Source organism: Schistocerca nitens, chromosome 7 (genome assembly GCF_023898315.1).
Source record: "Schistocerca nitens isolate TAMUIC-IGC-003100 chromosome 7, iqSchNite1.1, whole genome shotgun sequence".
Taxonomy (NCBI): Eukaryota; Metazoa; Arthropoda; class Insecta; order Orthoptera; family Acrididae; genus Schistocerca; species Schistocerca nitens.
Window position 1 is genome coordinate 447,899,470 of NC_064620.1, and position 26,472 is coordinate 447,925,941.

The window sequence follows — 26,472 nt, forward strand, 5'->3', positions numbered from 1 at the left end:
AGTCATCTTGTGTCTCAGTGCGCGACCGACCAACCGATCGATCCAACCGCCAATGACCATTGCCTGAGTAAACTCGAGCAGACTGGCGGCGTAACGCGCAGACCCATACAGGAACTAAGCCCCGACCGCGCGACCACTCGCTGGGTTCTTACCGGCGGAGTGGAAAGACTGTGGGTGGGGGGGTTTAGATAGACGAATGGAGAACTTCGTCTCCGCATGGCGGCAACCTGGATGAAGGCTTCAGTCGTGACCGCTTTGTGTCACGAAGCAGTTCATCAATGGGATAAAACCGGGCTAACAGGCTGAGAGTTGCTGCGGTAAGGGGAAAGTAGGAGTGGTGATGGGCAGGTGGCGACTTGAGCTGCCGCGTCGCTGCACTACGCTGCGCGGCCAGATTGGTTTACGGGGGCGGGTGACCGCGGAGCGCTAACCCATTTAGACCCGATGTGCCTCATTCCGTATTCTCGCAGGGTGGCTGCTAAGCCAATTACGATGCTCCGCCTCCACGACGGACGGACAGAAGGAAACACATTTCTGCTACTCAGCCGCGGTCACGGCACCGAGTCCCGGCGACGAAACACGTCCCAAACCCAGCGCTCTGTCTCCACCGGCGTACCTGCCGCAGGCGAGGGCTGGTGTCACACGGTGGATGCTGCGGTAGGTGGTATCCTACTGCTGGGCACAACAGCTCACGTGGCTTAAGGGGAACGAATTAACTGCATATAGTAGCCGGGGATGGGTGTGGTTATAACACTGGACAAAAACTTTTTTTAATATTTTTTATGTTTCACAATAACTTCTTTTATAGAAATCTGATCATGCTCAACGTTACGGTACTTGTAACCGACCTAAAGCCAAAATCATTATGTTGGAGTAGAAAAAACGATCAAAACAGTCAACTGTTGGAACATTCAGTTAAAAAGTGTAACGTGATTGTGGCTCCAAACCATGTTAAAACTATCAAGAACAGTATTGTTGCAAAGAGTGTAAACGGTGTTCTTTGTTAACTCGTGGGTGCTGAAATTAAAAATGCGACGACGTTATGCTGTTGTGCTCAATTTCCCTATGACGCGCAACCTTCTATATATCGCAATCCTTGAAAACACTGCATACTGGTTATTCTGCCTGTTGAAAAAGGAATTACCACACATAACCATCAGTTCAGAAACACCCCTCCAGGAAATAATAATAATAATTAAGACAGGCCATGATTTCAGCATAAATGATTGGCGCTTTTTCGTGAATTCTAGCAAAGTTAGTTTGAGAGCAACACTTTCCCACAATGGGATAAAGTTTCTGTCTTCCGATTCCTCACGCAGTTAATCTGAAGGAGACAAATTAAAACTTTGAACTTCTACATAAACTTACATAGCATGAGAAATATGAATTAGGTGTAACTAGAAGTCTCACGCTCGGGTACGCAGAGCATTGTCGATCTCTATCCGAGACATAGACAGAAGTAACTAATAACATGGAAAAACATTACCTGTTCGGAATGATCTACCGCCAGGGAAGGGTGTGGTGATGACTCCACCTGTTCAGCCCAAACATGTGTATCCACCTCCACTGCACTTGAAATTTTCTCTCGTCAGAATCTTTATGAAGTCTATTTGGATCCATGTGCCTGAGAGAGAGTTTTCCAAAGATTAGTGAAACGAAAATAAACGAAAGAATATTTGTACTACCGCAAACTGGAGAATTAATGTGGATGAATATTTCCTTGTTTTGTTGAGCGATGTTGAAAGAATGGTACGGCTGTCTTTCACAAATGTTTGCAAAAACTTTTAGGCACCTATAGGGAAGAGAAGTGTCCCGAGTAGATCATACAACCTTACGGACTGTAACACGTTACTTGAAGTACTTCTCTGGACTGATCATCTGATTTTTCCGTGATATCCTTGCGCCGTTAGTGACGGACATGGAGAACACTTCCACCAAGACAAAAGCGTTAACAAGGCAAATGGAGTAACGCAATGTTGTTGAACCACTGCTGTTCCCTATGAATCGACGTAACTGAGGCAAAGTGTCGCAAGAAATTGCAAAGGAGATATTTTAGGTGTAATTCCTAACTTTCATATACTCGTATGTTCCGGCTTGACAACAAGGGGTCATGGTCTGGGGTGCCATTTCTTTTTTCATAGCTGGACCCCTTTGATTGTCATCCGCAGCACACGTAAGGAGAACGTCGATGATATGTTGCGCCCCTTTTTGTTGCCTTTCACGGCATGGAAAGCCATTCAGAACGATAATGACCGCGTGCACACGGCGAGAATTTCTACTGCTTATCTTCGTGCATGCCAAACCCCACATTGGCCAGCAAGATCGCTGGATCTCTCCACAAATGAGGAAGTTTGGAGCGTTATGGGTAGGACTCACGAACCAGCAGGAGATTTTGACTATGTAACTCGCCAACTGGACAGAGTTTGAAACGGTACCCCTCAGGATGACATCCAACAATCCAGACAGTCAATGACAACCGAATAAACACTCACATAGAGACCAGAGGTGCATCGGCACGTTTTTGACTCTCTGTTTGTGAGGCTCTTGTTTTTGAACAAATCCAGTTTTCCTGAAATTGTAATCTTTTGTTTTTTTATACATATACATCACATCTACCGATTTCCTTTGTTTTCGAATAATCCCTTCGTGGTGCGTCTTCTTTTCATTTTTGTCTTAGAGTTTATTAACATCGAAAAGCACGTATACGAAATTGGAAATAGAAACAGCTTCATAACTTCGCAGCAGCTGCATTGACATACGGATATACTCGTATCAGAGACGAGAAGCGGCCGCTGATGCCATATGGTTGCATAAACTCTAATGAGAACATTTTCTAACCGCCTAGGTGATAAGTTTAATTCTGAATTCCTAGCCTGACCCAATGTAATCAAAAGAGTTACTGAATATTTATTACTTGAAGTTCACTATGTAGAGCAAATCAGGGCAAGAAATTGTTGTATCATACTGACTGCAGACCACGTGCACCCTCTCATGACCATGTTTCGCGATGGCAGTGGCATTTTTCAGTAAGATAATGCGCCATATCGCAAGACCAGAAGTGTGATGGAGTGATTTGAGGAACACAGTGGTGAATTCCAGTTGATATGCTGCCCCCCCAACTCGCCATATCTGAATGCGATCGAACACATCTGGGGTGTGAGTGAATGTGGCGTCAGAGCTCATCGTCCCACTTCCCTGATTTAGGTGACTTGTGTGTGCAGATGTGGTGCCAACTCCTTCCAGTGACATACTAAGGCAGAATAGGTACATGGAGGGTGTAGGATCCTTTCGTGCCTTGTTCTACATATCCTGAGTCTTTTTTCTGACCATTTCACACAGCCGTATTTGAAAATGCCATCAACCGCCCAATTGTGTCATCAGAAATGCAACAAACAAGTAAGCTACAAAAATTTACAAACTGCCTATTGGCTTCTGTCTAGGGTTCTTCGGCCGACGTTCATCTAATGATTTTTCTGACGTTTCGCAAGCATGAGTGGCTGGCATTGTCAAAGCTTCACCCTCCATTGCCGGTGGTGAACTGGAGCCGAGCTCGCGGGCGCAGACTATACGAGGTGTGGCTAGAAAAAAACCGGACTAGTACTGGTGAAACAATAAAACGAATGCAATAAGGCTGCAAAGTCGCGTGGCCTGTCACGTGACTCTCGCTCCGCCTACTGCTCGAGTTTCATCTGCCTCCTGCACTCAGTCTGCCCGTGGCGTCTGTTTTAAGTAGTTGACGTTTTGTCTGTGCGTCGGAAAATGTTGAGTGTACAGAAAGAACAGCGTGTTAACATCAAATTTTGTTTCAAACTAGGAAAATCTGCAAGTGAAACGTTTGTAATGTTACAACAAGTGTATGGCGATGATTGTTTATCGCGAACAAAAGTGTTTGAGTGGTTTAAACGATTTAAAGATGGCCGCGAAGACACCAGTGATGACACTCGCACTGGCAGACCATTGTCAGCAAAAACTGATGCAAACATTGAAAAAATCGGTAAACTTGTTCGACAAGATCGCCGTTTAACAATCAGAGCAGTGTCTGAGTTAACAGGAGTTGACAAGGAAAGTGTCGAACAAGTTTACCGATTTTTTCAATGTTTGCATCAGTTTTTGCTGACAATGGTCGGCAAGTGCGAGTGTCATCACTGGTGTCTTCGCGGCCATCTTTAAATCGTTTAAACCACTCACACTTGTGTTCGTGATAAACAATCATCGCCGTACACTTGTTGTAACATTACAAACGTTTCACTTGCAGATTTTCCTAGTTTGAAACAAAATTTGATGTTAACACGCTGTTCTTTCTGTACACTCAACATTTTCCGACGCACAGACAAAACGTCAACTACTTAAAACTGACGCCACGGGCAGACTGAGTGCAGGAGGCAGATGAAACTCGAGCAGTAGGCGGAGCGAGAGTCGCGTGACAGGCCACGCGACTTTCAGCCTTATTGCATTCGTTTTATTGTTTCACCAGTACTAGTCCGGTTTTTTTCTAGCCACACCTCGTATGTACCTGGCGCGCCAACGTCCGAGGGCTTCTCCGCGGTCATTTCCGGTGCGGTTCTCCTCTTGCTACCTGCGGCGATCGTTCGCCGCAGCACGGGAAGCCAGGATCCGTTTACCTTACGGCTTTCTTCTTTATTGTTGGAGCTATTCCCGTGTTTATGTATTTCTATAGCTTCTCTGAACAAGTGAGTAAGACAGTGCTTCCCTACAACCAGAACTTCCGTGTCGGCGAATTTTACTACGTGGTGGATGTCAAGCAGTGCGTGCTCAGCCACTGACGATTGATCTACCTGTTCCAACCTGCAATGTCGCTTATGTAGTTTGATCCTGGTGTTGACTGATCGACGAGTCATTCCGACATAAACTTTTCCGCATGTGCGTGATATGCGGTATATCCCCACATTGCAAGTGCGTTTACGCCACCGTCATGACCACAACATCTAGAACTGGTAGTTTTTTGCCCTTTTCTACCATATCTAGACGTGCTGGTCTCAAAGTACGGCGTAAACCCGGGACACAGCGTGTATCGGAAACAGACACACACGGACCGATACCTGGACAAACTGTCAAACCACCACCCGAGCCAGAAAAGAGGCGTGATTAATACGCTCGTATCGCGGGGAAAACGAATATGTGAGTCGCAGCACCTCAGACGCGAAATGCAACACCTGGAAATGGTTCTGAGGAGCAGTGGGTGCTCCAAAAGTTATATTAGACGTATGAAAGGTCTCTGTTGGATTCCTTTCATGTTTAATTCTCAAATTTGTTGTCTTTTATGGAATAAATTCCTCTTCTAAATTTACTGTGGCGTTTCTGACTATCTGGGAGGAGACTGAGTAGTGGAACGTGTTACTTTTACACGTAAACAAGAACGATCTGTCACACTACTACACTTGAAAACACAATTAATATGTAATTCATGTCACACAGTCTCATACGGAACCTACATCCGCTTTCTGTGATATACAGTATATGATAAGATACTGTCATCCCCCTTCCCTTCTGTGTGAGAGGATGAATGATCAAATGTGTTTGTAGTTGCATGCTTGAGGGTAGCAGACAAGGCTGTCTGCTAGAGAACAGTGGGACCAACGTCGGAACAGGTAGCTACGGTTCCTAAAAGCAAAGAGGTTTCTATTCTTAGTATGGTCCGGTCCGTCCCTTGTCATGTTGGTATAGGAAGCTGCCCCTCTGGCCCCTTCCGTTTGTCTTTGTGAGCGACTCTCGGGAAGCACGCTGGGTGGTAGGCAGTTGCAGTCCAGTGGTAGGCAGTTGCAGTCTGGCGGTGGCGAGCGTCTGAAATGGTAAGATCTCCGGCTAAGCGCGTGTCTGCTAAGTCCGTAGGACAATGGATTTGTTAAGTTCAGCCTAACTGAAAGTTTAATCACCGTGATTTCAGGTTTTGCTCTAAAATATCTAATGCTATCTTAAATTGCAGCGGTGTGTAATTCTCGTGTCAAGTTCAGATTATTTTGCGGTAGTTTGCTTTGTCATTACTTTGTGAGACCAGTACCACGTGTTTATATAACTGTTTGCCCCATCAGGTTAACAGTAAGACGTTAGTAACCAGTTCAAGGTTTTTCTTTTGTCAATTACTTTTCGATCTAATTTATTTTTATTATCTAAATTATTGTGGAGTTATACGCTTTCTGTAAACCAAGTTGACCATGTGAAGCATGTGGTGGAATCATCAAAGTAGCCCTCAGCTATTCTTCTTGGGAAGATTTCACAAAGAGTTCATATGAATTTAGTATACCAGTGTGTGGTAATTACATGACGGACAGGATTGTGCTACGAACGTAATTTCTTTGACTGAAAATTTGAATCTGTTGGTTGTGGTTAACTTTCTCTTGCATGTGTCTCAATGTTCTTGGTGTGTTGTTTTATGAATGCAGTGTTGTATCCAGTCTCCCAATCTTGGCTCCATATTTTATGTGTTCCGTAAGATTCCAATCTCACATTTTCACAATCGTAAATAAGGCACCAGCTCAGTATAACTCACGTATAATATGCTGAAATTTCAATGATCAATCTTAAAATAAATTTGCAAATATAAACTGATTTCTTTCTTTTTATTTAATTCTCCTTTATATATATATATATATATATATATATATATATATATATATATATATATATATATATATATTACCGGTTGTTGTATGACTATTAAAATATTATAATTAATGTTTAGTCTGATTGGTAATGGGGTAAACCTAGACTAGTTACCTGCTGAAAAAGTTGCCCAGTAAACGCACGGTTAATCCCCAGACAGCTCACGGCTTGTAACCCGGTTTCATTGTATATTAGCACCGATTTCAGCATAGCAAATTCATGTAGAAATATTACACGTATAACAGAGCAAACACTCGGCGAAGTGACAAATAAGAAAATGAAATGTCGAGTATGGCCTTTCTGCCGTACATTCCCAGAATGACGGACAGAATAGGCCATATATTGCGCAAACACGGCGTAAAGACGATTTTCAAACCGAAAAATAAGATCAAAGAGTATCTTATATGGGCAAAGGAGAAAAGAGACGCACTTGCAATGTCGGGAATATACCGCATACCGTTCACGTGGAAAGTTTACGTTGCAGTGACTGGTCGATCAATCAACACCAAGATCAAAGGCCGGCCGGAGTAGCCGAGCGGTTCTAGGCGCTACAGCCGGAACCGCGCGACCGCTACGGTAATGGTTCGAATCCTGCCTCGGGCATGGATGTGTGTGATGTCCTTAGGTTAGTTAGGTTTAAGTAGTTTTAAGTTCTAGGGGACTGATGACCTCAGCAGTTAAGTCCACTAGTGCTCAGAGCCCAGGATCAAAGAACATAAGCGACATTGCAGGTTGGGGCAGGTGGAGAAATCGGCCGTGGCACCGCACGCACTGTGTGAGACGGACCACGTAGTAAAATTCGCCGACACGGAAGTTCTGGTTGTAGAGAAGCACTGTCACACCCACTTGCTCAGAGAAGCTATAGAAATACATAAATACGGGAACCGTTTCAACAAGAAGAACAAAGCCTTAAGGTAAATTGAGCCTGGCTTCCCGTGCTGCAGAGAACGATCGTCGCACGTAGCAAGAGGAGAACCGCACCGGAAATGACAGCGGAAAAGCCCTCGGACGTTGGCGCGCCAGGTACATATACGAGGCCTGTTCAGAAAGTAAGCTCCGATTGATTGCCAAATTGAAACCACAGTGAACATCAGAAATGTTTTACTTGTAACAAGTAGCTACACCTTTCAGCTACTTCTCTACGTAGTCGCCGTTCTGACTTAGACTTTTGTCATAGCGTTGTACCAACTTTTCAATAGCCTCATCATAGAAGGCAGCCGCCAGTGCTTTCCGCCAGTTCTCCACGCTGGCCTACACCTCGTTGTCTGTGTCAAAGTGTTGTCTTCAAAGACAGCGGTTCATGTGACCAGAGATGAAACTCAGGGGGAGACAATTGCGGACCGTATTGTGGGTAATCTCACATTTCCATTTGAAAACGATGCAGGAGCATCTTCATTGCCCCTGCAGAATGCGGCTGAGAATTGTCTTGAAGAAGAAACAGCACGACAGTTATGTAATGTTAGCTGCATAGCTTCAGGCGAAATTTCTCACCAGGCCCTCGTACTTGGCGGCAGACACTATTTTCTAGACATCTTTACGCACTCACTGCGAGCTCAGAAATGAGAAGAGCGACGTGATGCTAACTGGGGTTATACTAGAGACACTACTCAACACATCTGTGCAAAGCTTTATCGGATTTTCATAGTCGTTTCCATTTCGCGACCGATCGGAGCTTACTTTCTGAACGCCCCACGTAGTTAGCACCTTTGCGCTCGGCCTCAATTCACCACCAGCAATGAAAGGTGAAGCTTTGACAGTGCCAGCCACAGGTGCTGGCGAAACATGAGTAAAATCATCAGAACAACGTCGGCCGAAGAACCCGAGACAGAAGCCAATAGGCAGTTAGTCAAAAATGCGCAAATTAGCCGTGGTGTTCACGCTGTGCAATCTCAGGTGAATCGTAACCCGTAGCTGGCTGAGCTTCGTATTCTAATTCGTGTCGCACCTGAATGTGATACGTCTTTTTTTTTCCTTTAGTGCAAAGTGTAACACTTCCAAAATCGTAGATGTTGGCACGTATACGTTGGTGCTTCATAGTCTTCTTTCGATTCCTTCTCTGATTTGATGTACAGCCACTTGTGGTACAGGATCTGTCCTGCTCTTGTTGGTGCTGGGCTGTGAAATACCCGACTGAACTCCTGTTGTGACACCAGACACTACAAATCTCGCAGTTGCGCACTAGCAACAGCAACACGTGCATCTATCCTAATCTTCCTACTATCCTGAAAAAAAAAGACAACAGCCCCATGTTATCACAGGAATGGATTCTAATTACATATTATATAAATGCATTATTTATTTCTTAGAAATGGTTCAAGAATTCATGACAATCAAGTCTGGGGAGCAATGGATGCTCCACAAGTTATATTAGAAGTGTAACAGAGCCAAATATTCGTCGAAGTGACAAATATTGCGATATAGAAACAATGAGTTCGAATGAAACTAATGCATATAACAACTACATAATGTAGGGGCACGTTTACGCAGAAGACTTTTCTCGGGAACCATTCTTGTGAGAGCGCTATCGACAGTGAAAGATTGCTGGAAGGCTTTCACAAACTTCAGGGCACCAGGATGGAGAACGTCTTAGGCGGAAAACGTATTTCTGTAAGATGATTAGACTCTGTTACTCAAATACTGAAGTTCTTAGGGAGCATACCTTTTAGAAATGAGAACAGATAAATGTAAGTTCATTTACAGGAGATTTTTCTACGTTACAAAGTACGTTTGAATAATATGAAAGCCAGAAAGTTACTACTGTTGTTCCGAAAATACAAAAAATTGGGCACGTTTACGCAGTTCTGTTGGGACACGTTTAAGCACCACCATTTCGAATTACCATCGTAACTGATACCTTAGTCAAGGAAACTTTAACACAACAGGTAGCTGGAAACAGAATCTAAAATTAAAAACGTGGACAAGCCGACTTCTGATGTCATTATTGTGTTCTACCAAAAGGCAGGATTCTACTTTATAACTCTCCTGTCTTTTGTCATCCTCTTCGGGTGTGCATGATTTCTGCTTCCCTTTATGTCGTCTTTCATTTTGTATCTCCTTCTTTCTCGTAAACTCCGCTCCAAACAGGTCCTTCCGAAGCGTATGTTAGAAAGAACTCCCGTCTCAACGAATGTCCCATTCGATTCCTCTTCTTTTCTCTTATAATGTACTGTCGTATGATGAAGAGGTTAAAAATTGTCTTTGTATTTACTGCCTGAGACGATATAACCAATGAAAAGGAAATGCAGAATGTCTCTAGTGCGTTAGATGAGAAACGTGGAGTCACGACGGTTTTGATTCAGGAAACACATTATGTTTTGTGCGCATAAACTGCAATTCGGACAATGATGATGAAGAGGCCTTTAATTAACATTCAGGCTTCTATGTGGGCTTCTATGTAGGCTAACAGGTGGAACATTACGAAAAAGGAATGTTTAGTGACAGTATAATTCTTATGTTTACTGTGTTACGTGGTGTAACTAAAACTATAATTCTGTTTACTGCCAGCAAAAAATATTTTGAAAAGTTTAGTAGTGTGTTACATTTACCAGTTATTGTGTTCTATGATATACGTAAGTGCAAGGTGCGAAAACCTGCCCTTTATTCGGGGCACGCTTATGCTCTCGACTTGAGGCTACATAAAAGTATGCTGAGTTAGAATTACATTCTAAGACAAACCAAAAAGGAATTATCTAAATGAGACGGAAATCGGTTGATAAGATGTACATGTACAGATAAATAAATGATTACAAATTCAGAAATATTGGATGATTTATTGAAGAGCTTCAGAAATCGAGCAGGTCAGTAACACGCTGGTCCACCTATCACTCTCATGCAAACAGCTCTATAGCTTGGCATTGACTGAGAGAGCTGTTGAATGTTTTCCTGAGGGGTATCCCGCCAAATTCTGTCCAACTAGAGCGTTAGATCGTCAAAATTCCGAGGTGGTTCGATAGCCTTGTCCATACTACAGAGCTATTCTAATTGATGGACCCATTTTCTAAAATTCGTATGTATTCAAGTATTATTCCAAAATGAACAAGCTTTATACCAATGAAAAGAGGAGGTTGCAACGTTTTGGCGGGAGCCAATGGTTTCAGAAGCAGCCGATAGAGTTCGCGGGGCAATAGGCCCGTCATTCCGTTTTACTGCCAGTTGTGAGTGGGATGGCGACTGTGGAGCACGAGGTTTTCAGCGTTCTTGAGTTCGCGAAAAGTGAGTCGCAAATGGCAGTGCAGTGGGCGTTTCGTGCCAAATTCAACCTCCAACTAGCAAAGGCATTAGCCGTTGGTTTAAGCAATTTAAACGGACTGGGCGTGTGTACATAAGAAAAACCACAGGCCGACCGCGTGTGTCAGAGGATGATGTCCGACGGATTCAAATAATTTTTGTGCGCAGTCGCAGTACGTCTACCTATAGAGCAAGTCGAGAACTTGGAATACCCCAACCAACTGTATGGAAAGTTGCTGTACATCTACATATACATTGATACTACGCAAGCCACCCAACGGTGTGTGGCGGAGGGCACTTTACGTGCCACTGTCATTACCTACCTTTACTGTTCCAGTCGCGTATGGTTCGCGGGAAGAACGACTGCCGAAAAGCCTCCATGCGCGCTCGAATCTCTCTAATTTTACATTCATAATCTCCTCGGGGGTATAAGTAGGGGGAAGCAATATATTTGATACCTCATCCAGAAACGCACCCTCTCGAAACCTGGACAGCAAGCTACATCGCGATGCAGAGCGCCTCTCTTGCAGAGCCTGCCACTTGAGTTTGCTAAACATCTCTGTAACGCTATCACGGTTACCAAATAACCCTGTGACGAAACGCGCCGCTCTTCTTTGGATCCTCTCTATCTCCTCTGTCAACCCGACCTGGTACGGATCCCACACTGATGAGCAATACTCAAGTATAGGTCGGACGAGTGTTTTGGAAGCCACCTCCTTTGTTGATTGACTACATTTTCTAAGGACTCTCCCAATGAATCTCAACCTGGCACCCGCCTTACCAACAATTAATTTTATATGATCATTCCACTTCAAATCGTTCCGTACGCACACTCCCAAATATTTTACAGAAGTAACTGCTACCAGTGTTTGTTTCGCTATCATATAATCATACAATAAAGAATCCTTCCTTCTATGTATTCGCAATAGATTACATTTGTCTATGTTAAGGATCAGTTGCCACTCCCTGCACCAAGTGCCTACCCGCTGCAGATCTTCCTGCATTTCGCTGCAATTTTCTATTGCTGTAACTTGTCTGTATACTACAGAATCATCCACCAAAAGCCGCATGGAACTTCCGACACTATCTACTAGATCATTTATATATATTGTGAAAAGCAATGGTCCCATTACACTCCTCTGTGGCACGCCAGAGGTTACTTTAACGTCTGTAGACGTCTCTCCATTGAAAACAACAAGCCCTACCGATAATAACTTGTGCAAGCTCTCAATTATTAAAAACTTATTAATTACGTATTATTAAATTTATATCAAACAGTATGAAAATAACCTTGAAACTTTCTCTTTTCATTGGTATAATGCTTCTTCATTTTTGATTTGTAGTTGAATAAATACGAAGTTTTGAAAATGGGTCCAGCATTTAGAATAACCTTTTACTACAAATGTTGTCAGTTGGGGAGAGATCGGAGGACCTTGCTGACCAAGGCAGGGTTTGCCAAGCACGAAGACAAGTAGCAGAAACTTTGTCTCTGTGAGAGCGGGGACTATCTTGCTGAAATGTAAGCCCAGGATGGGTTGTCACGAAGGGGAACAAAACGGGAAGTAGAATATCGTCGACGTATAGCTGCGATGTAAGCTTGCCACGGGTAACAACCAAATGCGTCCTGCTGTGAAAAGAAATGGCACTCCAGATGGTCACTCTTGGATGTCAGACCATATTGCGGGCGACATGTAGGCTGGTATCCCGTCGCCTTCCGGGGCCTCACCACACATCTCATCAAATGGAGTAGAACTGTCTTCAGTAACGAGTTCCGCATCGAACTGATCTCTGACGACCAGCTAAGACGTGTCTGGAACCGCCTCAGACAGCGCTTTGATATAGGCCTAAGTGTCGCCTCTCATAAGGCCAAACAACCAGGAGTGACGGTATAGTACCATTTCAGTTCATACGAGGACCCATTTGGTTGTCATTCCGCCGTACCTTAACAGCACAGCGGTACGATGACGATATTCTGCGGCCCGCTTTGTTGCCCTTCATTGCATGCCAATACTGGTCTCACATTTCAGCAACATATTCCTGCCCGCACACAACAGATTCCACGGCTTGTCTTGGTGGTTGCCAAGCTCTGTCTTGTCCAACCAGGTCGCCGGATCTCTCCCCAGTTGAGAACATTTGGAGCATTATGGCCAGGGCTCTCTAAGCAGCTCGAGATTTTGAAGATCTAATGTGCAATATACAGTAAAGTACAATGTTGACTGGAATACTCTTTCAAATTCTGAAGGCGGCAGGAGTAAAATACAGGGAGCGAAAGGCTATTTACAATTTGTGCAGAAACCAGATGGCAGCTACAAGAGTCGAGGGGTATGAAAGGGAAGCAGTGGTTGGGAAGGGAGTGAGACAGGGCTGTAGCCTTTCTCCGATGTTATTCAATCTTTATATTGAGCAAGCAGTGAAGGAAACAAAAGAAAAATTCGGAGTAGGTATTAAAATCCATGGAGAAGAAATAAAAACTTCGAGGTTCGCCGATGACATTGTAATTCTGTCAGAGACGGCAAAGGACCTGGAAGAGCAGCTGAACGAAATGGACAGTGTCTTGGAGGATATAACAAAAGCCAAACGAGGATAATGAAATGTAGTCGAATTAAATCGGGTGATGCCGAGGAAATTAGATTAGGAAATGAGACGCTTAAAGTAGTAAAGGAGTTTTGCTATTTGGGGAGCAAAATAAATGATGGTCGAAGTAGAGAGGATATAAAAAGTAGACTGGCAATGGCTAGGAAAGCGTTTCTGAAGAACAGAAATTTAACATCGAGTATAGATTTAAGTGTCAGGAAGTCGTTTCTCAAAGTATTTGTATGGAGTGTAGCCATTTATGGAAGTGAAACGTGGACGATAAATAGTTTAGACAAGAAGAGAATAGGTTTCGAAATGGGGTGCTACAGAAGAATTCTGAAGATTAGATGGGTAGATTACATAACTAATGAGGAGGTATTGAATAGAATTTGGGAGAAGAGAAATTTGTGGCACAACTTGACTAGAAGAACGGACCGGTTCGTAGGACATATTCTGAGGCATCAAGGGATCACCAATTTAGTATTGGAGGGCAGCGTGGAGGGTAAAAATCGTAGAGGGAGGCAAAGAGATGAATACACTAAACAGATTCATAAGGATGTAGGTTGCAGTAGGTACTGGGAGATGAAGCTTGCACAGGATACGGTAGCATGGAGAGCTGCATCAAACCAGTCTTTGGACTGAGGACCACAACAACAACAATGTGCCAATTGGACAGAAACTGTCAGATATCACGGAGAGGGACATCTAACAATTCTGTCAATTAATATCAACCCGAATTACTGCTTGCATAAGGACCAGAGGTGGAGCAGTGCTTTATTGACTTGCTCAGTTATTGAAGCTCTTTCTCTTGAGTAAATCATTCAATGTTTTAGACACTATAAATGTCACCAATAAATTTTAAGAATTCCGAAAAGAATTTCGCGTAAATCTGCCCTGTTTCACCTACTGCACATAACGACATAAAATTGTGTTGTTAACAGGAATAGGTAACGTTAAATTAATAAGTGTGTGTATTGTTTAAGTTACAAATTGCTGTAACAGTCGTAACCTTGGTTCCGACTGACGAGAGGACACAAGTTACAGGCAACCTGAAGCAGAAATACTACAACAAGCAGGACTCTTGACGTGATGACCATTCACAGGCAAAAGACTACTCTCCAGAGCGAAAACACGTCTTCTCGTCAAGGAAACGCTCAAGACGCAATAGCATACGAATGCTCTGCTTACGAAAGACGAGGACTTTGAGTTTGTTGGAGTGAGTTCTTCTGTCTAGGCTCTAGTAAACGTTACTCCGGAGCCCAGTCGGCTACGCTGTGTCACTGTTCCTCGTTTCAGAGTCGTGAAGAGGGAGCGAAAGGGACTTCAGGAGCAGATGGTCGGTGGCCGCGAGCGCTGATGGAAAAACGTCAGAGCGGCCGGATTGTCGCTGTGGCGGGCGCGCGCTCGTCACTTTATCCGGCCGGAGTGAGTTACAAAGGGCCGCAGTACGGCCGGCGTGTCCTCCGCAGGTCGCTCTGTATGCGACGTCGCCGTCGCGGCCGAGACGTGCGCCGCATGCAGCCAGAGCCCGCCAATCGGCCACGCATATCAAGTCGCGCCGCCGCCGCCGCTGTCGCTGTATGAATATGGCGGCCGCTCCGGGCTACGTCTCCTCCTCCTCTTCCTCCTGCTGATGCCGCCGCTGTAGGCGGAGGGGCAAAGTGGCGGGACAAAGAGCAGCAGCATCTTCCGCCAGCAACTGGCGCCACTATAACTGCCTCGCCAGTCCTTTGACGAGAATACTTACCAAGTCTTTCTCCTGCTTACTAGCACTAACAAGGGTATCGTGCCTTATGATCGCTACCGACTCCGCCGAAACCTGTGGTATATGCAGGGGTTGGCCAGATGTGACAGATTTTTTCGTGCGTCAGGCAAGAAGTGATCCATGTACCTAGAGTGTAAAACTGCAGTAGGCTACCGTACTATCCTAGTAACTATAGCTACGGTAATTTTCCGAGTAGCTTCGGTCAGTAAAGGTCTTACCTGGATGTTATGTGTATTGCATACCTATCAGGCGTGACGTCATAAAGATAGCTATCTCTACATATGCGATCAGCTTCTTATTAAATTCCATCAGAAATTGAAGTGAACCGTCTAGAAACTGAGGGAGGATACATAAAGGGCCGCCTAACCTACGCCACATTTTTGTTCTACATAGTTACCCTCCCATCCTTTAATTGAAAACAAATAGTATTTATAGAAAAACTGAAACTGTCGATGTTTTCCTCGAAAAAACGCAAAACAAAGAAAAACTGTAATGCAAAATTATATCAAATATAGCTTCAATACTTTGTCGAACTTATATAAAACATGTCTCTGTTATTCATAACGATTTTTGCATTTATCAGTAATAACAGGAAATTCTTGCCTTTGATCAAGGTGGAGAACATTCTCTTAAGTGCAAAATAACAACAATAATTATATATGATTGTGCGTGTAAACTGTAATTGCATCAGAAGTAACTGCTTTTGTTACATAAAAGTGTAGACGTTCCACGATCAAATAATTTTTATTACTTATAAGTCGTAAAATAAATTTTATGTTCTGTAAGGATTTTAAATACAAAATGGACTAGCACTGAATGATGTACGGTTCCAGTTATGTGCAAAACAAGCAACCAGACAACCACAGAGAAGTAAAAGTCGCCGGCTCCCAATTTCTCTCACACATTCATTTCTCTTTCCCTACCAACACTAAAGGAAATCTTACATTCTACCACGTCATTTGTGTAATCTACCAGAACTACAAAGTCTTAGCTTTGGCAGAGCGCAACTCTGCTTAGCTTCGAGACAGCGGCTGACGCCGCTGTAATAATACAGAAGAGTAATCCGAGATTAGTAGGGGGCGAATCTGTAGGCGGAAACATTTTTTTATTATTATTTTCAATATTTACGTTACACTGCAAATAAACCGACAATATGCTCAGTATACTGTATTTATTAATATTTTCGTTAAAAGTATGAAGATGAAATGCAAAGGAAAATTTCCCATTGCAAATAAATTTCCAACAAAGGGTTAAATTTAAAGCGTCCACAAGCAATCTGCAAATATCTTTCCAAGAATGGATTGTAATTAAAACGTAAAGAAGGTCCGTATTCCATTTGTTTCATTTTTACCTGCGACCAACTAATGCAACCGCGCCATGTCCACTTTCATCGTCAGCAAAGAATATGTTGGCAAAGTTTTAAAACCGCTTAATATCATCGAGAGAGAGAAATAAATCACATCCCGAGACGCCTGCGTTAAAATACGTCCCGCTGTACGGGGTGGTTGTAATTAAACTTTCGCTATTTGAGAGACTCCATGAAAAATGACTGATCGTAATACTATGAAACTTGGAAACAGTTGTAAGGACACGCGGAAGAGAAGTAGCGAATAAACCATTGAAAGAAACAGATTTTAATTTCTACATGAGAGGGTAACATTTGTTAACTGCGTACCAGGCTTACAAACCAGGTTACAGACGTTGCGCAATTACACGATCATATGCATCGACGATAGCATGGAACAGCGTTGGAGATACCGTTTTCCAATTGTTCTCAGCACTTTCGGAGAGGTGGATCATGGAATGTTCAGCTCGCGTGATACAGCCCGTGCACTTCCTAAAGATCGCCCAGCGTGTCCATCATTCACACCCATGGCAACGATTTGTAGTGCAGTTGGCCGTTGGCCCCTCCCAGCAATTCCCAAATCAACAGTTAAGTCCACCACCTAATGGTGAAAACTGTGGTGTTTATAACGAGTGAAATATGCCAAGAAAACATCAGCTTCCCCTGCTTCATCGATGAACATCAGCCCAGAACGTGTAAATTATCAACCATAAACTAATGAAAGTGTATAATTTTCCATATCAAGTTCTAGTGTACGCCTTACAATCCCTTCCTGCAATTTCTTCACAACCTCAAATTTCCCTCTGTCGTTCCTCTTTACGCTTTTCATGAAAATGTTAATAAACACAATGAATTGAGCATATTTTCGGTTTATTGCACGGCCTCTGTATTACCGTTTTATACTCTTTTCGCAGCGCTAACCGCTGTCTGTCAAGTTATTTAACATAAATGGCTCGTACCTCGATCGAACTGCGCGAAAAGTTGTATGCTTCCCAAATGCTTGGTCATCTGGAGATCACTTCAATTTGAGGCCAAGCCCTACATCTACCTTTAATCTCCACGAAATCGGCGATGTCCAGTAGCAGCGTTCCCCTTGTAAGGATTGCGTTTAAGTTATATCACTTCTGACTCTTTTTCCTCACAAACCAATGAAACAAAAACTGTGAAACTTGTCATTTCTCGAAGTAATCTCCCCGCAGCCGTCCCCTTTTTTCACAACATCTACATCACGATTCAGCGGCCGTTGCGAGCGCACCTTTAGAAGTCTGGTTTGACCACTGGCAAATCACTCACTCAATAGCGGCACGCCGAGTAAATGTGCAACCACTTAGAGTATCTTTCATGACTGAAAACAGTGAGAAGTCAGTAGGAGCGATCTCAGGCTGGTAGTGAGTATGATAAATAATCTGTGAGTTGCTGTCTCGAAGAAACTGAAGCGTCGCATTCTCCCGATATGCGTTGTCTTGGTGAAAGAGCACACGTGTAACTAGCTCCGATCGTTTCTCACGCAATACTGGAAGGAGCATGTTCTTCAAAACATCTAGGTTGGATGCACTTGTCACCATAGTGCCCTCTGGAACTCAGTGAGTAAGAATTACGTCATCACTGTCCAGTCCCAGAACATGGCCACCATCGTCTTTTCGGCACTGGTGTTCACCGGATTATTTCTTTTTATTTTTTTTTGTAGCCTTGAGTGTGTGTGCTTCTGTGTATCTGACTGATGCTTCGTTTTGGGATTGAGAAATGGCATCCATGTCTCATTCTTTGCCACAGTCTACGAGAAGAAAGTACCATTCACGCCATCCTCACAGTCAACACTGCCTGGTAACGCGCCAAGCACGCAGCCTTGTTGTAGTCCATCAACATTGGTGGCACCCACCTGGGTGCCAGCTTCCGCATGCGAGACTGGGTGCACAGATGCCACGGAATTGGCAACTTCGGAGGCCACGTGTTCCACACTCATTCAGGGATTCTCCAAAGCAACTTTCTTCACTCGCTCAGTCATGTCGACGAACCTGCTGGTTCGAGGCCAAGATTGTCTTCGTTTGTAGTCGCACGACGTTCTGCATTCTATGAACTGTCACATCCACGAACACGCCTTATATACATCAATGACACCATCACCATATGTCTCAGTTAACTGGTTATAGTTTCTGTCAGTGCCATACCACGTAAACTGAGAAAACGAATGATTACACGCTGCTCTTGTAATGAAAAAGTCGCCATTCTAAATACCAAAAAGTCCTCACTCATGCAGCTGCCGCTGGACTTACGTGTGCCGTACGGTACTGCCGTCTGTTGCGCATTCACAACGAGTGCTTGCGTATTTCAAAACAAATGACTTGTTTCTACCTATTTCCATTCCTGAGAAAAAAAGGAGGCTTTATAATTTAATTACAGCTCACACTAATATCACGCTGTCAGGCTCAGATCGGCTGGAGAGATCAAGGAAATTGTCAGTTGTTGCCACTCTTGTTATTGTGACTGCATTACCTTCGTAAAAAAGAAACCAAACTTCCTTCACCTGATTTCTGTTTCAATGCTCGATATATTTCGCCTAGTCGGGGCTTCTCATCGTGTGTGTGTGTGTGTGTGTGTGTGTGTGTGTGTGTGTGTGTGTGTGTGTGTTGAACCGGGGACCTAGAAACGACCGAGAGGCTTCGTCCAGTCCAGCCGTAGCCCTCAGTGGTTCACAACCCCAAACAGGTCACAGCAGTCCACTCACCCCCACCTCCACCCCACACCAAATTATTGTGCGGATTGGCAACCAGTGGACTCCCCCCCCCCCTCCCCCCGGGATACCTCATACCAAATGAGTGTAACCCCAAAATGTTTGCACAATAGAGTAATTGTGGTTTACACGTACGTGACACAATGTTTGTGCAGCATCGCCGACAAAGTGTAACTGAGGCGGAATAAGGGGAAACAACGTGTACATGGAAAACTGCCTTAAAAACCATCCAAAGGCTGGCCGGCACACCGGACCACGACACTAATCCGCTGGGCGGATTCGTGCTAGGGACCGACACGCCTTCCCGCTCGGGAAGCAGCGCGTTAGACCGCGCGGCTAGCTGGGCAGTCTCTCATCAGGTACTTACACATCAGTTTACTTCACTCTTTTAAAAACACTTTATCACTCGATCTTGTAATCATAATAACGTCACTTACATACAGTACATCTAACCCACATCTACGTCGTACTCCAGAAGCCAACTAATGGTGTGTGCAGGAGGGTATTTTTTGTACCACTAACCTCCAACCCTGTTCCACTCGCGAGTAGTTCATGGGAAGAATGATTGTCGATAAGCCTATGTATTGGATCTAATTTCTCGAATTTTCTCCCCATGGTAACTACGTGAGACGTATGTAGGGGGAAGTAACATGTTCTCGGACTTCCCCGAAAGTGCTCTTTTGAAATTACAATAGTAAATCTCTCCATGGTGCGCAACGCCTTCCTTGCAACGTCTGGCAGTGGAGCTTGTTGAACATTTCCGTAACGCCCTCTTTCCGATGATGAAGCGAGCCGCTCTTCGTTGGATCTTTTCTATCTCTTCTGTCAGTCCCATCTGGTAGAGATCCCAGAAAATGAACAATACTCAAGAAAGAGTCGATCAAGCGCCTTATAAGCCACTTTATTTGTGGATAATTTACATTTCCTTAACATTCTTCCTATGAATTTGAGTGTGGCATCTGCTTTCCCACTATTTGTTTTTTATGGCCATTCTACTTGAGGCCGCTCCGTACTCCTAGATATTTTGCGGCAGATACTGTTTCCAACGGTTTGTCATCAATAGTGTAGCTATACAGTAGTGCATTCCTTTTCCTGTATATGCGCAATGTGTTACATTTATTTACTCTTACATTCAGGGTTAACTGGCACGAGCCTGCACCATTCATTAATTCTCTGGAGGTCATTCTGCAAATCGTTACTATCTTCTGGCGTTGCTACTATATTACAGACAACCGCGTCATCTGTGAACAGCCCCAGAGAGCATCTGACACTTTCTGCCAGATCATTTATATATGTTGTAAACAGCAACCGTCGTAGCACACTTCCTTGCGGTACACCGGAAACTGCCTGCCGATTTTGATCCGTTTACAGCGACGTGTTGAGTTCTGACAATAGAAGCGAAGCACCCGGAAGGGGAGGAGGAATCGAAGTGAAACCTCACATATGGAGATGACATGTAATTTTATTTCAGTGGTTACAAATATAGAGCCACATTTACAATAAACATGGAAATAGGAGCCCACTTCAATAAATTCTTCTCGCTTTTCAGGCCGCGTCAATTCGGGTAACATTCTCGTGCTTTCGATGGCTATCTCCACCATGGTCGTCACGAGTGAAGCTACTGACTGTCAGTGCTTTTACAGTCAGTAGTTTTACTCCTGACGAGGATGGCAGATAATCGTAGAAAGTTTGAGAATTTTATTCGAATTGACGCGGTTTGAAAACCGGGAAGATTCCATGCCGCCACGAAAGACTCCTAGGGCACGTGAGCTCACTTACCCGTATTACGTTCTTCACACTCTGGCCTGATTACCTGCAATGTTTCGGTTGGGAAGAGTACCATAAAGCCAATTTACCCTCTTCTGAGGCAAGCTGAGACAACTGTTATAACTGGTGCTTGATACTCTGGATACTTTCACTGGGACGAAGTTTCCGTTTAAGCTGGTTCAAATGGTTCAAATGGCTCTGAGCACTATGGAACTACTTAAACCTAACTAACCTAAGGACACCACATACGTCCATGCCCGAGGCAGGATTCGAACCTGCAACCGTAGCGGTCGCGCTGTTCCAGACTGTAGCGCCTAGAACCGCTCGGCCACTCTGGCCGGCTTTAATCTGGTATTACACAATTCCATATAGGACAGTTGTGGAAATCTGGCTGGCCATAGCACTGCCTCAGTGCAAGTAAGCACGCAGGATGTCTGTATCTTGCCGTTGTGTCGTCTGAGTTCTCTCTCTCACCACCACCAGTGACGTCAAGTCATACCTGATGTTCTTCCACAGCATATCGCCAGTAGTAACACAGCTATGTCTCTCAGAAACATTAGAGGACCTCTACCCAGGTCCTAGCTATGCTATTGACATTTGGGATAGTGCAGAGACACAATTCGTCGCTGGTCCATTGCCCGTACTCGCTGGTCACAGTATCACGCCAAACACAGCCCTTCGTACCTGCAACCAATGGTGAGATATGACACAGAATACTACAGGGAGTCCATTACACATTTTTGGGAGACAGCCACCGATGGGAAGGGGTTACGATGAGCCTTGTGCACAATAGGGTGATCGTCCCTTGTGATGGTCGACGTCATCTGGGGTGGAAACTTGATTACAGTGCACTTGCCCACACGATCCCATACAGTCCAATATCGGACCACTGTCACAGCTGAATGTTCCACAAATGTGGATATTGCTAGATTCGACCAGCCAGCCAAATGGAAACCCACAACGAGGTCCTTTGCGAACTGTCAAGAGATCACAGCACTGTCCCACACGAGTACACGGCATCTCGGTGTCCTTCAAAGTGAACACTCAACAACTGACGCCTTTCGCGACTCTTATATGCCCTACCAGACCTGGTACCGTACGGAACACAATCAGTAGTAATGTACTCTGACACCCGTTCTACCTGCCACAGAGAACTGCAAATATATTCTTTTACGTAGCTGCTGACGTTTGCAAACGTCCCGTCTTCCCTTACTTTAGATTAAGTTTTGCGATTATCAGAGTACTGGATTAGAGTGTAGAAGCCTTACATGCTTCGTTACATATTGACCCTGTGCCTAATACCAATACGCACCTCATGTTCTCAAATATTAAGGTTACACAACTGAAAAAAAGGAAAACGCCACTAAGATAATAACAGTACGAGAAATTTACTTTCCTTCATTGTCCATTTAGCTTGTAGAACCCTTCCCTAACAGTGCCTAAATTCATCAAGTCTTGTACTAACAGTTAATCTCTTTCCGTAATCGTATTGAAGGAACAATTGCTATGTTCCTTTTCCACATGAATTAGACAGGAAAATAACGATCGCGGAAGCCTTTTCATTTTCTAATATCAATATGATCCTCCACGAAAATTGATTCACTGACACGACACTGTTTAAAACACGATTTTGACAGCTGCAGAAGTTTAGCAGCAGTAAAGATATTTGTAGATTAGTTCAGGGCTATTTAGAACCAAGAAAACGTAGATGCCCTTTGTTGTAACGTATTGGGTAAATTAGAAGCAATATCTTCTATTTGAGACACCATTGTATTTAGTGAAAAAGTGAAAAGTGATTGCTTCATACTGTTCGGTTTTGTCAGGATACAGTTTGTAAGTAACCTGTTTGTATGTTGGCGGCGCTATAGACTGTGTTAACATCGCTGGCTACGCTCTGCGCCTTCGGCAAGAGATTCTGTGGTTGGACGGACCAGCAGTTGGCGAGTGAATAGAGAAGTCTATGGACATATTTTTCGTTAGTGGAGACTCTGTGTTGGTAGACACGCATTGTAAAGTGAGATGAAATTTCTCATCGTGAAATATGCTAGGAAAGATATGATAATAGATGTATGGTTGAATTATTGACAACTATATTAATTTTGGGAACTAGATGTCACATGAATAAGATCCATTAAATAATAATTTGACCATCCACATTCTTAAAAAAAGAGCACTTGGAATGCAAAGATCAGTAAGAAGGACAAGGAACTAGTAACAGGAACTGCACACATAATTTCCTTTTCAACAACTTGGTAAAATTGTTTGGTAGAATAAAATTGTTTGGTAGAATAAGTTGTTGTGGTGACATAGTCATTGCATTTCACATGAGAGGTAGTATAGATCTTGTTCCTTGTGCTGGCGCTTTGCATAGTTTTGATGATCACACATGCTATATTTCCCTTATATTCATTGCTGTCTTTACTGTAATGTTTTTCTGTTTGTGTTTTGTCATGTTTAGGTATAAGTTTTATATAGGCAGCTGCTTGCTTTGCCAACTTGAATTTTTGTCGTTGTATGTGTTAATTTTTTTTGTAGTGCTGCATTGCTTCATTCTCTAGTTTATCTGAGCTCAGTAGATTTAAGTTAGCTTAAGAGGGGGTATGCTGTATAAGGAAATGAGTTGTGATGATTTGGGAAGAAATGTACTGAGAAGCTATAACGAAAAAGTCTGGCCAAAGTGTGTTTATAATGAGGAAAAATTATTTTGAAAAAGGAAATGAACAGATATAAGTAGGGTTTAGTGACAACAGGTTTATGTAGGATTTTCTTGGAAACGAATGATGAGGTAAGAAAAATATCGAAGTATAAGTACTGGTTGACAGTATCAATACAGATTTTTTTGAGGAAACAAATTTTGAAGTAAGAGAGGTCTGCGAGAATTAAATGAAGTTTTGGTTGGAAAAGGAGTAGTTCTGGTTGAAAGTAAAGGAGGTATGAGCATGAAGAATATTACTGAAAAAAATGAAATAGAGTATTAAATGTACACCACAAGTACTGCAGTATCAAATGTTAAATTTACACTTACATTTTGACACATTTACACTTGAAAACAGATCCTGTCCTTTCCTTTTGTGTTATTCCGCTATGTTTATGTGTGCCCTTGTCTCTTTGTTTTTCCTATTACCTGATAAGATTAATTCGGTAGAATTTTTTCTTCTTCTAATACTAGGCTGCATTCACTGTGATGAGGAATACTGTTATTCTCAAACATAATCTCTGTTTTTGTACCATATTATTTACTTTAGGAAGATGTTCAGACATTATTTATTCTGTTTTCTTTTGATATTCATGTACCAAGTTAATGTTTCTCTTGATATTCTCTTTTTTCATTTATTTACTTATGTCATAATTCCTTCATATATGCTTACTTCCATTTTTTTTGTAAAGCCTGTATTACTAAAAATGTTACCTTTATTATGTTCATTCTTCTTCTTCTTCTTCTTCGTTTCACCCAACTTTGGGGTACGTTGAATCAATCACTTCTGTGTGTTCTGTGCCTTTCTTTTCGCCCAGTACTGCTTCATTCTTTCTGATCTTGCTTTTCTTTCCTCATCAGGGATGACAATCGTTCTTTTCTTCCTATTTTGGAGTTGGAATCCCTCTTTTCTGTCTTTGCTTATCATTTTTGCGGTCCTGTCTGTGAGCATTTTTTCTGTGATGTGTAGTTCTCTTAAGTCTTTCTCTGTTTGGATAAACCAATTTGGTTTGGATTTTTTATTCCTGAAGTAGTCAAACATTCTTTTTGTAAGTCTATTTGGGTTCATTCTGAGAATGTGCCCATAAAACTCAATTCTTCTTTTCCTCATTGTATCCGAAAGTTTTTCTGTGGTTTTGTAGAGTGTTTCATTTTTGGTATGAATTAGTTTGTCGTTATGAAATTTGGGGCCTAAAATTTTTCTCAATATTTTTCTTTCTTTGATCTCTAGCCTTTCAATTGGGCCATGGTTAGTGATAGATAATGTCTCAGCTGCATATAGTGCTTCTGGTTTAATGACAGTGTTGTAATGTTTTATTTTTGAATTCCATGAGAGGGACTTTTTATTATAAGTATTTTTAGTAAGCTGAAAGGCTAGTTCAACTTTGTTTCTTCTTAATTCTATTGCTTTTTTCTCAAGGGCGTTCCAGCTAATCCATTCACCAAGATATTTGAATTCTTTAACAATTTCGATCTTTTGGTCTCTTACTTTGATATTTCATTGGCTTTTTTATATTTGTGATTATTTTGGTTTTTTCAAAAGAAATTTTAAGGCCTATTTTCTCTGCTTGTTTCTGTAATTCGAGGATCTGCTCTTTGGCTTCTTCCCATGTTTCAGCTAGTAGGGCCATATCATCTGCAAATGCTAGGCAATTAACCTTGATGCCTTTGTTTTTTGTTCCTAGTCGGATTCCACTATTGATTTTCTTGTTCCATTCTCTTACTATTTTTTCTAGGGCACAGTTAAATAACAATGGAGAGAGTCCATCACCTTGTCGTACTCCAGTTTTTATCTCAAATAGGTCTGAGAGTTCTCCCATAAATTTAATTTGGGAGTATGTGTTGGTGATGGTTTCTCTAATTAGGTTTGTAGTTTTATTGTCTAGGTTCAATTCTTTTAATATGGAGATTAGAGATTCCCTGTCTATGGAGTCGTACGCCTTTTGAAAGTCAATGAATGTGATGACATACGCTTTTGCTCTCGATTTTTGGTAGGCCATAAGATTTTTGAGGTTTAGAATTTGTTCTGGGCAGGATCTGCCCTTTCTGAAGCCTGCCTGGTATTCTCCAAGTTGACAATCTAGCTGGGGTTCTGCTCTGTTCAAAAGGACTTTAGACAGTATTTTGTATGTTACGTCAAGGAGCGAAATCCCTCTGTAATTGTTGGGGTCTGTTCTGGATCCCCTCTTATGAATTGGGTGAATGAGGGCCATCTTCCATTCATCCGGAATTCTTTCTGTTTTCCATATTTCTTCAAATATGTTTTGGAGAGATTCTATGGCATTTGTATTGACATTTTTTCACAGTTCAGCTGTAATTTGGTTCTCTCCCGAAGCCTTATAGTTTTTGAGATTCAAAATGATTGATTGTAGTTCCTCGACGGTGGGTGGTTCTGAGTTAGGACTTGTTGAAGTTGAGTTGCTGAAATCCATTTTTTCAATTGGTTCTTTACAGTTGAGAAGGTTTCTGAAATATTCCCTTAAAATTTTGCAATTATCCCTGTTGTTGTGTGCAATATTACCATTTTTATCTTGTAATTGGAGTGTCGGTGGGCTGTACTTGGTTATTTTTTGTTTAAAAGTTCTGTAAAAGCTCCTAGTCTTGTTTTTGTTGAAGTCTTCGTTGATCTGCAAAAGGAGTTGATCTTCTTGTGCTTTTTTAATTCTTTTGAGGTTTTTACTCACTAGTTTTCTTACACTCAGGAAATTTTGCCTATTATATTCATTTTTCTGAGATTGCATCTGTTG

General features: G+C 42.7%; 1 protein-coding gene across 1 annotated transcript in view; it reads left to right on the forward strand.

The window, feature by feature from the left end:
• The window catches only part of LOC126195677 (piggyBac transposable element-derived protein 3-like), a 68,508-nt gene extending 53,438 nt beyond the window's left edge, over window positions 1-15,070 (forward strand). The window contains exon 3 of the mRNA XM_049934304.1: window positions 14,892-15,070. Within this exon, the coding sequence (XP_049790261.1) occupies window positions 14,892-15,070 (179 nt within the window). The remainder of the gene's footprint in view (window positions 1-14,891) is intronic.
• Window positions 15,071-26,472: the final 11,402 nt, after the last annotated feature.